The following is a 14,385-nucleotide window of genomic DNA, read 5'->3' on the forward strand; positions in this document are numbered from 1 at the left end:
AAGTGGAGTGAATTCCTGGATCTTAACCTCATGAGAGGTCAGTGGACCTCATTTATAATACACCTTATGTTTGTAGAAAACCTGTTATGTCTTTCAGTAAACCTTGAATGTGGCACTTCCATTTCGTAGATTTAAGCATAGAACATAACGTTCAAAAATGTGTGCAAATAAATGTCAGAGTGGGGTATCTAAACCAGGCTTTTTAATGGATTACTCTGGGGTTTATTTCAGTCAGTAAGATTAGCTTTTTTCCCATCACTGTCGACAAACTTAGGGAAATTTCAGGGAAATCTCAGCTCTGCGAGTAGTGCATATATATTCTAGTAATCCATATTACTATTTCTACTTCTTTCTTATATTCAGTTGTAAATCTGATTTTAAAAAAATCTTCGGAGTTATATCTGAAAAGTAGAAATTTCAGCATAGATCTCATATTTTCTTTAAAACTTGAAGTGTTAATTTTCCTTTGTTACTAAGCGTTTTGGGATCCTAAAACCATTTGTGAGGTTTGGTGAGTCTCTCAGACTCTCAGGACTCAACATAGTCATTATTATGACTGTGACTTACTACAGTGGACAGGTGCAAAGAGAAAAGGCACATGGGGCAAAATCTGAAGGAATCCAGGTGTAAGCTTCCAAGAATTCTTGCCTAAGAGAGTGATACAGGATGCACTTAATTCCTCCAGCAACAAATTGACACACTTGTGGAATGTTGTCTACCAGGGACGCTCACTAGAGATTTAGTGTGCACTGCTTTTACTGGATTTGGTGAGTTATATATGTACTCTTCGCCTTGCATGTACCAAAATTTCAGACTCCAGTAGGAAAGCAGCTGTTCAGTACAAAACATACTATATACCCAAACAGCTTAGGTACAATGAACAATTCTTTTTTTTTTTTTTCCTTTGAAGACAGGTTCTCATTATGTCACCCAGGCTGGTCTTGAATTCCTGGACTCAAGGGATTCCCCTGCCTCTGCCTAGTCTGAGACTACAGGTGCAAGCCACTGTGCTTGGCCTCAGTGAGCACCTCTTTCACCTCTTTATCAGTTATGGTTGTGAGATCCCTCCGGAAATTTAGCTTCCCACATGTCTGTCAAGGGCCAGCTGTGCCAGAAAGCCTTTCTAAAGATAGCAGTCTCTGGGCTTCTGCTAACTTTTCCTGCATACTCAGTCTTTTTTTTTTCCCCCCTTTTTCTTTTCTTTTTTCATTTTCTTTTTTTTTTTTTGAGACAGAGTCTTGCTCTGTCGCCCAGGCTGGAGCGCAGTGGCACGATCTCAGCTCACTGCAACCTACTCCCCAGGTTCAAGTGATTCTCCTGCCTCAGCCTGCCGAGTAGCTGGGACTGCAGGCACATAACCACCACGTCCAGCTAACTTGTGTATTTTTAGTAGAGATGGGGTTTTACCATGTTGGTCAGGCTGGTCTCGAAATTCCTGGACCTCAGGTAATCCACCCACCTCGGCCTCCCAAAGTGTTCACCTTATTTTTGACTGATTTCTTCTTGATTGTGTTCATTCTTAGAGCTTTTATTGAGGATTTATTTCTTGCTTCCTGTTATTACAAGGGGGTTTTAGGGTGTTCTCTCTATATAAATATAATACTGTACAGCAAGATAAATCAAAATAAGTAGAAGAACCCATTAGGCGTCTCAAGCATCAGGCTTCTTAGGAAATGTCCTCTGTCATACCACCTACGTTGTTCTTAAGTAACCATTGTAGTTAGGTAATTCTCTTTGATAGTTTGTGACATAACTAGCTTTCTTGGGTCTTTGAATCTGCTTATAGTTTCCATTGTAAGCAGACCCTTATCTGAGGGTAAATCTTGGCCATTGCCTTTTTTCCTTCCATACTCTTACTTCATCCATGAACTTTTAGTGCTTGCTGCTTACACACAAAGCAGTTAGTCCCTCTCCTACCTTTGACCTGTAACAGAAAACACTTCCAAATCCACATCTACTTAAACCTTTTCTTCTGAATTCCTAGTTCTATATTAATCTGCGGACCATTTTCACTTGGATATCTAAAACCTTATAGTCATCATCTATCTGAGTTCACCTTTGCTCTTACCATTTAGTTGTTTCTATTGATTGAAATAATATTCCTAACTCATTTCTACATTTATCCACCCTGGTTCTCACTAATAATTCCTGGACCACTGGAGCATTTAAATTGCTCTCTGCACTTTTCATTTTTGTTCATAATAGTGTAGCCTCCATGCCACTCCCAGATCACTTATTAAAAAAAAATACCAGTTCGATTATGTTACTTTGTTGCTGAAAAATCTAGAATTATGTGGAATGAAATTGAAATACTAACATTAGACTTCTGTGGTGAACCTTTTTGTGTCATTTGTCAAAGTGTTTTTGCAAGTCTGGATTTTTACACCCTGGTTTTTCTTAAAGCAAGAGAAACTTTTTTCTCTGGTCACTGGCATGTACAGATTTTCATAAAACCTGAGTTACTCTTAAGCAATTTTTAGATAGAGTTGGACCTGTTAGGAAAAGACTCTTGATCATCTTTATCATCTTATAAGTGAGCACCTTCCCTAAGACTCTTTAACTTCTTGAAAAAAGTTGATGCTGTTTTATTTGAAAAATTGGCAAAGCTATTAAAAGGCAAATAGGGGAAACTATTAAGAAATTGAAATACAGTTGCAAAAACATACTGATAACAGTGACTTTTAGTTCTGTATCATTTGAGTTCTTGTGCCATTTTTCTGTGCACGTTGTACTTCTATTTTTCTCCAATAAAACTTTAAGAAAACCCAGAAGTTGCTACAAATGATAAAGATAAGGTTTTGTTTCTCTCAAAAAGGTTTTGTTATATGCTGTTGTTCCAGGGCATATAAAGCCACTTCTTTAGTAGGTTCACAGATACTTTATATACTATAAAAAGTATGACTGTGTATATATTCCTAATGCTTATGTAAGATGTTCATTTAGAGATATACAATAATGTATGATAGAAAACAGTTTAGATTAAACATTAAATACAGTTTACTTGTAATTCACTGTATTCTTTATTTTCTTAAGGGACCAGTTACTCTCCACAAGAAAATTCACACAACCACAGTGCTCTTCATAGTTCAAATTCACATTCTTCTAATCCAAGCAATAACCCGAGCAAAACTTCAGATGCAGTAAGTATTATAAACATGTCCAATATTTTTTCTTTGAAATTTATTGCAAAAAAAAAAAAAAAAACAAAAAACAAAACAAAACCCATGGGAAGTCTTGTAAAATCTAATGTCTTAAAAAGTTTGAATCACAGTCTTAATGTGTTTACTTGATATCATTATCCTATTTTAAACCAATGAGCCAGTCTTTTTAATGGAACTGAGCGTTGTGAGAAGCTAGTATCTTTGGTATTACTTAATTAGGATTCCTGTACAAAGCAATGTTTTTCCATTGTGATATCTGAGATAAAAATAACTTCAGGCTGAAACTTCTTATAAAGTGGTCTAACTTAAGCTTTCTTTCCATAGTGTGTAAACTCCTTATAGGATATATTTATTATCTACTGTGTCTTACACACTCTCCCAGACACTAGGGATATACAGTTACCTGTCCACAAGGGCGTGAAACCCAATGAGGGATTTTAAATATTTTCAGAAGTTTAGGTTAATGACATTAACTTATTTTGAATTTTTTAAGTCATAGGTTTCAATGAAGTTTTTAATTCACCATAGAATAAGGTTTTAATTCACCAGGCATATGCTAAGCTGAATATATTATAGAATATGGCCCATCTTAAAGGAAATTTGGGACCTGCGGTAGAGACAGAAAAGTAAACAGCAGTGCCTGTTAAAGTTGCTTTGGGGTGGCACTCAACACAGGACTCCCAGCTTGGGTGAGGAAGATAGTAAACTATAACTAATACTTCCCAACAGTCTGACTATAACTTAGGCAGTAAACGAGCTCTGGAATTCATAGCATACAAAGGAATAGAGCTCCTAACGATGTAGAAGTGTAAAATAGTGTAGCACATTTAGAGAACTGCTGGGATTTTGACGGTGTGGGAAAATGGCAGGAGCTAAATTTACAGAGGTAAGTGGGAGGCATATCATGAGAAGTTCTATGTCATGCCAAGGAATATTAATTAGACATGTATAAGGCAGTGGAGAGGTATTGAAGGATATTATCAGTAAAATAAGATCATATTTGCAATTTAAAAAATTATCTCCGGTAACAGTGTGGAAAATACATGATAGGGAAAGAACAAACAATGAGAAGGCCGTCAGAGGTGTAGGTTGAGTCCAACAGATTTTACTTTGAGTATTTGAGTGATCATCGTGTCTTAATTGACGTTGAAAAACCTTCAGATTTTTTTGTTTCTTTTTGAAGCAGTGTGAATAGTACATTTCCATAGAAAATTGAGACATTAGGATAATATTTGGATAAAAATAGATAGTATTAGTGTTCATTTAGAAAATTATACTGTTGGCCAGGCACTTCACTAGTGGCCAGGCACGGTGGCTCACTCCTGTAATCCCAGCACTTGGGAGGCCAAGGCGGGTGGATCACTTGAGGTCAGCAGTTCAAGACTAGCCTGGCCAACCTGGTGAAACCCCGTCTCTACTGTAATTACAACAATTATCCTGGTGTGGTGGCAAGCACCTGGAATCCCAGCTACTTGGGAGGCTGAGGCAGGAGAATTACTTGAACCTGGGAGGCGGAGGTTGCAGTGAGCCAAGATCACGCCATTGCATTCCAGCCTGGGCGACAGAACAAAACTCTGTCTCAAAAAAGAAAGGAAAATCATGTTGTTGTAACACAGAATTAAATATATGGGATTGGTTAAGCAGATACTGAAAAAAAAGGAGGAACCCTGAGGTAACACATACAGTAATCACCACTCAGGGCTATGGAACAACAGGATGAATTTGGGGTTTTAGAACCTACTAGTCTAGAGGAGGAGCCCCACAGAGCTCGTGGTAATACCTCTGAGGGTATGGTGAAGCTAGTTCTAGTGGTGGGATGGTAGTCCAGTGCTGGTAACAACTGTGGCTGATCCTTTCTCCTACCTTTCATTCATCTAATTAATGCTTCTAACAGGAAGGAAGCCACCTGGCTAAATAGAGAGTAATTTGCACTGTCCCAGCCCTAGCATCACAGAGCGGACTATCCTAGGGGGTGGGATTGAGACTGAGAAAACAGTCTTGCTAAGTACTTCATGCATACTATCGTCAAACTATTTGTGATGAGGCATTTCCTTTTTCCTTTTTTTTTTTTCTTCAAGTAGGGAAGGGAGGATTAGGCCGAGTGGGGAGAAAGGGGAGCAAATCATTTTCAGTGAGATGTATATTCAGGATTTTAGAATGAATCTGCCTGTTTTCCTGGAAAACATTCTATTAATTTACAAAGTAACACCTGAAGTTCCACTTGTCATTGACAGTTTAGGTTTGCTATTTGTCTACTCTTACTGCAGCAGCCCTTGTGGGCATTGTTTTTTTCGTAAAACACAAATGCAAACAAAACAAACACCTCATTCAGGGAAGACAGATTTTGATTATTTGGATTTTAGAGCAGTGGGTTTAACCCAGTGAAATCAGAAAGAATGAATAGTGGGCATCAGAGAAGCTTGAATGATTCAAATCATAAGGGTGTCAGGGAACTTAATTATGTGAGTGAAAGTTGAAGACCATTACTAGAACAGATATGTTTTGTGTTTCTGGAATCTGGGTTTTGGTTTCTGTTGATTTCACCTGTAGGTACATAATTAACTTATAAGTAGTGGTCTTTTGTATTATAATGTACCTAGTGGAAATGACACAAACAGCCCTTACAAACTGTAAATTTAATCTTACTTGAAAAGTTGGCTTTAGAGTTATCTACACAGATACTTGGGTATGTGGGTGATTTTTTTTTTTAATCAAGTTAACTATTAAAAGCCCAGTTTAAATTATCTTTTATTTTCAGTATCAGATTAAGGCGTTGACATTTAATGTACTTCCTGCTAAGTCCTATGACAAACATTTATTGTGGGGTGTTTACCACAGAGCCTGACTTCTGGTAAAGATCAGGAAAAGATTGGTGAATGCCTCCTTCACAATAAAAATCATGGGAATGTTGCAGTGGCTCACAACTGTAATCCCAGCACTTTGGAATGTCAAGGCAAGAGCGTCACTGGAGGCTTGGAGTTTAAAACCAGCCTGGGCAACATAGGAAGCTCCTGTCTCTTAAAAAAAAAAAAAAATTAGCTAAGTGTGGTGGTGTGTTCCTGTGGTCCCAACTACTTGGAAGCAAAGCATTGCTTGAGCCCAGAAGGTTGAGGCTGCTGCAGTGAGCTATGATTGCACCACTGCACTTCCAGCCTGGCCGACAGCAAGACCCTGTCTCAAAAAAAAAAAAAATAGGTAAAATAAAAAATCATGGTATGACTTGTAGACCAAATTAGTCGTGCATATTTGATTTTTTCAAAGGGGGCTGTGAATTGCTGAAAAAATATTGCTTATTTTTATTTAAAAACACTGTAATTGAGATTTTCCCTTCTAAATACTCTATGCCAATTTTAATTTGCCGAGATGTGCTTAAGTTCAATCCTGTATGAGTTTGCATTCCTATTCCAGCTCCTTTTGTTATCAACTAAGTATCATCTGCATACTTTGAAGCTTTTGAGTCTTGAGCCAGGAGAGGTGCTTGTCACTTGTAGTCCTGGCTACTCGGGAGACTGAGGAGGGAAGATCACTTGAGCCCAGGAGTTAAAAACCAGCCTGGGCAAAGTATAGCAAGACCTCATCTTGGGGAAAAACAGAAAGAAAAAGTTTGAGTCTCATCAATATCTACCATATTAAAAATTAAAACTGTGAAATTTTAATATTTCATTTAAAATATCAATTGTAAACCCATTATATGGTAACATATGTAACATCTTTATGAAAAGTAACTAATTTTTAAAAAAATAGATATTGAACATCTTGGTAATATTTGACTTAATAGAAAAAGACACTTAGAATTTCATAACTTCCTATCTGCTGCTTCATTCAATCTGTTGTGATACATCCAGTGTTTTGTTGAGCCTCTGGGTAAACTTCACTGTATGCTTGTGATAAAACGAGGAAGAAAAAAATCATGTTAGTATTATTATGAAAATAGTTTTGGTCTTGTGAAAGGGTCTTGGGGTTCCCCAAGGTTTCCTGGATAACACTTGGAGAGCTGCTTTAGAGCGTATGTTGGCAACCATCCCAGGCCAAATCTAGAAAACTTTAAATGTTTGCAGGCCTTTTGTTTAAGTTCTCAATGTTAGATATTCTTTTTGTAAAGTTAAGAAATTTGACACCTGCTGTTGCACATCAGCATTGTAAAAGTTATCCCATAATTTGAAGGGTTTCTTTTTCCTTAACCCCTTGAGGATGGCAGTGGGGTGGAGAAAATAAAGTTGTTGATATGTGATTGTATGCTTTACCCTGGAATTTTGTTAAGTGTAAGACATCAGCTTGAACTAATCTACAATTTGATAGGCAAAATCAATGTAGCGTGGTAGACCAGTGCTCTGATTGTGAACTTTCTGTCCTGGAGGTTGTGCCAGAATGTTAATCACTTAAATACAATGTTTAGTTCAGCTGACTTTTTTTTTTTTTCTCTTAAAGCACAACTTCTGTGAAAGAAACAGTATGTTTATATATTCAAATGCAAACTCCTTATTTCCTCCAGGATAAGTTGGCAAACCATCACTTGGAAGAGCACTGGCCTAGACCATGCTGACCTCTGGTGTCCTCTGTCCACTAGTCTCAAATCTCATTGTACCTCTTCAATCCAGTAATTCCACATAACCACTTGGCAAGCAAACCAAATCTTCCAGATAACATCCGTAGAAGGGATCAGTTGCATAATAATTTATGTATAGGGAGGAGGGGGTGGTAGAGAAGAACTTTCTGAATTTGGCCCTTTGTGATTGGGCTCCTAAAGCTTGATTGTAGGCTTCTGGAAGCTAGTGGGATTGAGAATTAACTCTCCACTGCTTTTTGAGGTGTGGGGGTACAGGACTGCTTTGCCACCCTCATTATTTTGAGATGTAAACGTGAGCATATAAATATATGACAGAGTCTGTGATCTTTTTCCAACTGCCGTGAGAATTATTAGGGGAATTTCCAGAATTTGGTTTTAATTTAGTGGAAATAATAGGCCTTTGGAAACCAGAGTCTTTTGTCCTTTGATAAATCACTATTTTTGTGAGCTATAGACAGCTCTTAAGTCTATATGTTGTCTCAGCTTGTTTCCTAGTTGTTAAAATTAAAGCTGGGCCAAGGGTAAGGTAGTGAATAAGACTTTGTTTCCTCAGGCTTGAAAATTGTATCACAATACAGTGAACCTGGAAGGATAGGCTATGATAGTATAGTACGTTATTTCATTTTACTTTTTTCAAGTGGTTTAATATTTTTAAATTTTTTTTTATTTTTCTAAATTGACAATTGTACATATTTATGGGATATATGGTGATGTTTCGATACATTCAGTATATTTAATAATGTTCAAATCAGTAATTTGTGTGTCTGTCATCTCCAACATTTGTGTTGGGAACACTCAAAATCCTCTTTTCTAGCTATTTGACAAAATATAATCAATGTTGTTTCAGTAAGCTCCTTTGAAAAACTAATTAAGGAATTCAACCAAGGTACTTGAGATTCTACCAGATTTCCTGGGGCCAATCAGAAACTTAACTAATCTTTGTGAGATTCTTTTCATGGAAACTGGGCCTTTCTGATGTTTCTAATTTCATTATGATGTTACATTGCCTGTAAAAATACCTGGAAGAGACTGTATCTGAGAATGTTTGAAAGACCATTTTTAGTTATGGGAATATGAGTGATACTGCTAATCCTGTATATTACATGAGAACAAGATTTTAGTTAGGTGTACCTGATCCATCTTGTCGATTTTGAAGGTGAAACAAATTTATAGCTTTTAATTAGCTTTCTGTTTATGTTTACATATTTTGGTTCCTTTTGTCACTGAGTAACAGTTAATACAGGCAAGATTGTTCTCTTTTATACCATATGTAATTATTATTGTGCCTTAGAGTTTAGAACTGACGATCTCACGCCATCATCTAGTCTAGAGTGCATTCCTCACCCCCATGTTACTGGATTTCAACAGTTAAAATTGTGGGGGATTTTGTCATGCTTTCTAAAATCAAGGTGATGTTAATTTCACAGTTTTCTTTGTCTAACAATCTAATTTTTATGCTACTTAATTTTGGTATTTTATGAAGTTCTATTCTTTGAAGCCTTTCATAAACTAAGGTCTTATAAATACTTATGCAGATAATTGCATTCTAGTTCAGAGTACCTTTATCTCATAAGTGTTTTCCTGTATGTGTGCTTTGATGTTCTTGATATTTCATGTGATTACATAGTATTAACATTTTCTAATTGTAAAAAATATATTTTTAAGCCTTATGATTCTGCAGATGACTGGTCTGAGCATATTAGCTCTTCTGGGAAAAAGTACTACTACAATTGTCGAACAGAAGTTTCACAGTGGGAAAAACCAAAAGAGTGGCTTGAAAGGTAATTAGCTTTTAATCTAATTAAACATTATTTCTCTAGCTTGGTTCTACAGGTTAACATCTTCTAGCATTAAACATTCTAATTTAGCTTTTTTATGGTGCTACCCATCTACACTTTTTAGTTGCAGTGGTTGGTTGCCCCATCATTTTTTCCATAATTTGTCTTTACTTTTAAAAACAAAAACCTGGCCGGGTGCAGTGGCTTGTGCCAGTAATCCCAGCACTTTGGGAGGCCAAGACTGGAGGATTGATTGAGCCCAGGAGTTTGAGGCCAGCCCTGGCACATAGTGAGACCCTGTCTCTACAAAAAGTTAGCTGTGAGTGGTAGCATGCACTTGTAGTTCCAGCTACTGAGGAGGCTGAGGTGGGAAAATGGCTTCAGCCTAGGAGGCCACAGCTGCAGTGAGCCATGATGGTGCCACTGCACTCCAACCTGAGCAATAGAGCAAGATGCTATCTCCAAAAAAAAAGAAAAATTTTAGGACAGCTAGGCAGCTGTCCACAAAGGCCTTTTGAATAGTCAGTATAATTAATAAAATACTTACCTACATTTATGCATCTTAATTTTGATGGAAATATTAATAGCTTAACAAGACCATAATGTTTCTTTCACATGTAGAGTTAAAATTGATGAGCTTTGGTTATGGCGTTAGTGGTATAATTAATTGGTATAGTTTTGCCATTAGTGAGAAACATTAGTGTTTCTGTTTGCCACGTTCCATCTCCCACACCAGTTAAATTATGACCATGTTCACTGCTTTTGTTTTTTATATAACCGTTTGTTAGGCATTTGGCCAGAGCTGTTTATTATGGAAACTCATGCCCTCGATGTAATTTTTATGTGTTTATCTTATTTTTTTTATTTTTAGAGAACAGAGACAAAAAGAAGCAAACAAGATGGCAGTCAACAGCTTCCCAAAAGATAGAGATTACAGAAGAGAGGTGATGCAAGCAACAGCCACTAGTGGGTTTGCCAGTGGAAGTAAGTATTAATTTTTTTTCTTTGAAATGTATGTTTGATTTATTTGTATTATTTATTTTTCAAATCTGTGTCCATCGCCATCTACATATGTAAATTAAAATAAATACAAAACATGTAGAGATTCTTTTACGTTGGATTTATTATCCCCTACCCGCCACCATTTTGGTCCCCGAAAAGGGAAAAGATACATGGTAGAGTAGCATACGTATGTGTTTCCTGCTGCGCATTATGGCTATAATGGAGCTGAATTGCAAACAGTAGAATTTTGTTTTAGATTGGTTTCCCCTGATCTCCCCAAACAGGAGCTTCCTCTCCCACCCTACCTGCCTGCCCTTAAGTTGTGTCCTATTAAACTGGACACAGATCTCATCAGGTTTTAGTCTAATAATTGAATCGTAGCCACACACAAGTGACATGAGAGTAGCTACTGTTTTTTGTTTGTTTGTTTATGTTACCAGTGAGTAACTTGTTTATCCTTGTATTTAGAAACAAATTTCACCATGATCATAGATCTGTGTAACATCTCTAGTTTGAATTTGCACACAATTTTAAAATGTCTAATAGAAAACTTAAGCCATTTTGTTCTAAGGTGGTCTTCATCTATAAATCAAACTGTGGGCATACTTCATTGTTCTTCTGAGGCCAGATTTTGTGCTAGTGGGACAATTTTGTATCCCATACATTTGTTTTGTAATTCATTCTCCAAATTTGAAGCTTTATTAAAGGTACTCTATTTCCACTGGCTTCCCTTACCTTGAATCAAATTTACTCCCGGTGCTGTGGCTCATGCCTGCTGCAATCCCAGCCCTTTGGGAGGCCGAGGCAGGAGGATGGCTTGAGGCCAAGAGTTTGAGACTGGCCTATGCAACATGGCAAGACCCAGTATCCACAGAATTAAAAATTAACCACTCAGCTGTAGTCCCAGCCACTTGGGAGGCTGAGGCCAGAAGATGACTTGAGCCTTGGAGTTTGGGTCTTCAGAGAGCTATGATCTTGCCACTGCACTCTAGCCTGGCAACAGAGTCAGACTATGTCTCAAAAAAAAAAAAAAAAAAAAAAAAATTTAAAAATATTTAACTGTCACGTAGACTTCTAGGATTCGTTTTGCAATTTTGGGAGGAATTTCAAGGTGATGTTTTCTGGGAATTCTTAAACTTCAGTGCTTCAGTTCTGCTCCTGTAACTCAAACCAAAAAGTTGGGGGGTGTGTTTGGTCTCAGAGGGATTATTGAGTTTTTGATGGGAGACAATATTTAAGATGAAACAGTAACAGATCTGCAGGATTAAGTGTGAAATAATAAATTTTTAAATCAGTGAAATCGTATATAATTTTTTAAATGATATAAAGTACTGAAGTTGGCATATTGAAGAACATTGAATTTTGAACATTGAATTTTGAGGTGGAAGAATTAGATTCTAGTCCCATTTCTTTTTATATCTTAATTAACTGACTTTTGTCAATTAAAAATGAGAGAGAGGTTTTCCTCTAGACATAAACAAGTTACACCCAGCTTGTGGGTTTTTTGAACATATTGCAGGGTAGGGGATGCATAGAAAATGAGTGACAGATGGCTGGGCGCGGTGGCTCACGCCTGTAATCCCAGCACTTTGGGAGGCCGAGGCAGGCGCATCACGAAGTCAAGAGATCGAGCCCATCCTGGCCAACATGGTGAAACCCCGTCTCTACTAAAATACAAAAATTAGCTGGGTGTGGTGGTGCGCCCTGTAATCCCAGCCACTCAGGAGGCTGAGTCAGAAGAATCGATTGAACCCAGGAGGCGGAGGTTGCTGTGAGCTGAGATTTCACCACTGTACTCCAGCTTGGGCGACAGAGCAAGACTCTGAGTCTACAAAAAAAAAAAGTATTAGATAAGTATAAAAATAGTAACTTGTTTTTCTTCATGATTTCAAAAGTATGCCATATTTGTAAATAATTAGGTAAAACGTTTAAATTCCATGACCCTGAAACATTTTGGAATATATACTTTTTTCTGTATGCTTATAAATGTGTATACAAATTACATATGTATGTATTTCAAAAATGGGATTCTATATTACTGTTTTTTACCTGTTATTCAGTAATGTATCAGGAATATGTTTTTATGTCTGTTTATATTTCTGCATTTGTTATATTGATTGCATAGGTAAACTTTCATCAATAAATAATCCCCTATCAATGAATACTTGGGAAGTTTTCAGCCTTTCCCTACTATAAACAAGATTATGATTCATATCTGCCCACTTGTCTGATTACTGCCTTCACTTAAATTCCTAGATAGGCAAATGATGAGTCATTGTGTCTGTGCTTGTGTTGAAATGTAGTCGTGTTTCACACTTTTTTTGAGTTAGGTAGTGTTTGAGAAAGAACCTTAGCTGTGTTGCTTTTTTTAAAGATTGGTCAACTTAGTAATAAAGTCAATAAGCCATTCAAGTGTTTAACTTAGTCTATCAGAAACATGTTGGCAGAGTGTTCCCTTGTGTTGAGTATATTGGTATTTGTGTAGAGTGTGGCTTAAAGCTTGTTCTTGACTACCAATAAAAAAAACTTTAGGGGATGGCAGAGGGGGAAGGATTGGGAAGATTTTTACATGTAAAGAGATAAAGTAGGTTTTAATGAGGTTTTCGTTGTTTTTGTTTTTTTGCAATATATTAAGTGTTTGTAAAGCACTAAAATATTTTAACAAAGGCTGGGCATGGTGGCTCATGCCTGTAATCCCAGCACTTTGAGAGGCCGAGTCGGGTAGATCATCAGAGGTCGAGTTTGAGACCAGCCTGGCCGATGTGGCAAAACCCCGTCTGTACTAAAAATACAAAAATTAGCTGAGTATGGTGGTGCACACCTGTAATCCCAGCCACTTGGGAGGCTGAGGCAGGCAGAGATTTCAGTGAGGCAAGATTCGTGCTGTTGCACTACAGCCTGGGTGACAGAGTGAGACTGTCTCAAAAAAAAACCAAAAAACATAAAATATTTTATCAAATGTTAATATTCTCCACAACCTGATGCTGAAAATTATATGGATAAAGTTTTTAATTTGCTATTAACTGCTACTAATTTTTATTTTTGCGAATCTGTGCTTTATATGTTGATGGCTCTATGTTTAGAGACACCTTTCTCAACAGAAGCACTAATGACGTTTTGGGTGAAGTAATTGTTTGTTATGGAAGGCTTTCCTGTTTTGTAGGTTATTGAACACCAAAACTGGCCTCTCCTCACTAGATGCCAGTAGCATACCTCCCCTCTCTCCAGTCAGGACAAGCAAAGCACTGCGCTCTGGGAGGGTGGCAAATAGGTACTGCTTTAACTGTGTTTATTTAGAGTTGTAAGTATAGAAAGCTGTTACAGCTATAGCTTCCCCCGTTCCTGTAATGCTGCTGCCCTTTTTGCTTTTTAACTTAAAAATGTTAGAAGTATCATCCTTAATTTCCATTGGAGTACCTGTGCTTGATACATTTTGACTAGCCCTATAGAACTGAAAGGAAGTTTTCTTGGTTGAGGAAATAAAAATTGTATACAGGGTTGGGCATGATATTATCCTATTATGTCTGTCCCTAAAGGTTTCTGTCTTAGTAGTATCCTCATTGCAGGTAGAAACTGTAGAATAAAATTTTTAAAATTTTATATTCATGCAAGTTGATAGCTTACTGATATATTACTGTCATACAACAGATGTTTGTATTCTGTTCATTTTTGTAGATTTTTATATTGTATCCTTTATAACACTAAATTTTATATATTAAGTCGTTGTCAGAAGACCTTGTGCTTTGATGTGATTGTTTTTTTGGATGGTATTCCGGTACTTTTTGTTGTGGTGTACCATGTAGCGGTTGTGTACTGACAACTTTGAAACTGACTTCTAGTTTGAATGTTCCTCCTTCGTTGTTTTGTCTTGGTCTTT

General features: G+C 37.1%; 1 protein-coding gene across 44 annotated transcripts in view; it reads left to right on the top strand.

Annotated features, from left to right (window-relative positions):
• Positions 1-14,385, top strand: part of WAC (WW domain containing adaptor with coiled-coil) — a 92,026-nt gene that overhangs the window by 49,213 nt on the left and 28,428 nt on the right. For all 44 annotated transcript variants that reach the window (XR_012417553.1, XR_012417552.1, XR_012417555.1 and 41 more), the window contains 3 exons: positions 3,034-3,140; positions 9,394-9,509; positions 10,378-10,490. Coding sequence is in view for 31 of the 44 variants with exons in the window: in XM_015455698.4 (XP_015311184.1) it covers positions 3,034-3,140; positions 9,394-9,509; positions 10,378-10,490 (336 nt within the window). In the remaining 13 variants the exon portion in view is untranslated. The remainder of the gene's footprint in view (positions 1-3,033; positions 3,141-9,393; positions 9,510-10,377; positions 10,491-14,385) is intronic.

This window comes from Macaca fascicularis, chromosome 9, assembly GCF_037993035.2.
Source record: "Macaca fascicularis isolate 582-1 chromosome 9, T2T-MFA8v1.1".
NCBI classification, from domain to species: domain Eukaryota; kingdom Metazoa; phylum Chordata; class Mammalia; order Primates; family Cercopithecidae; genus Macaca; species Macaca fascicularis.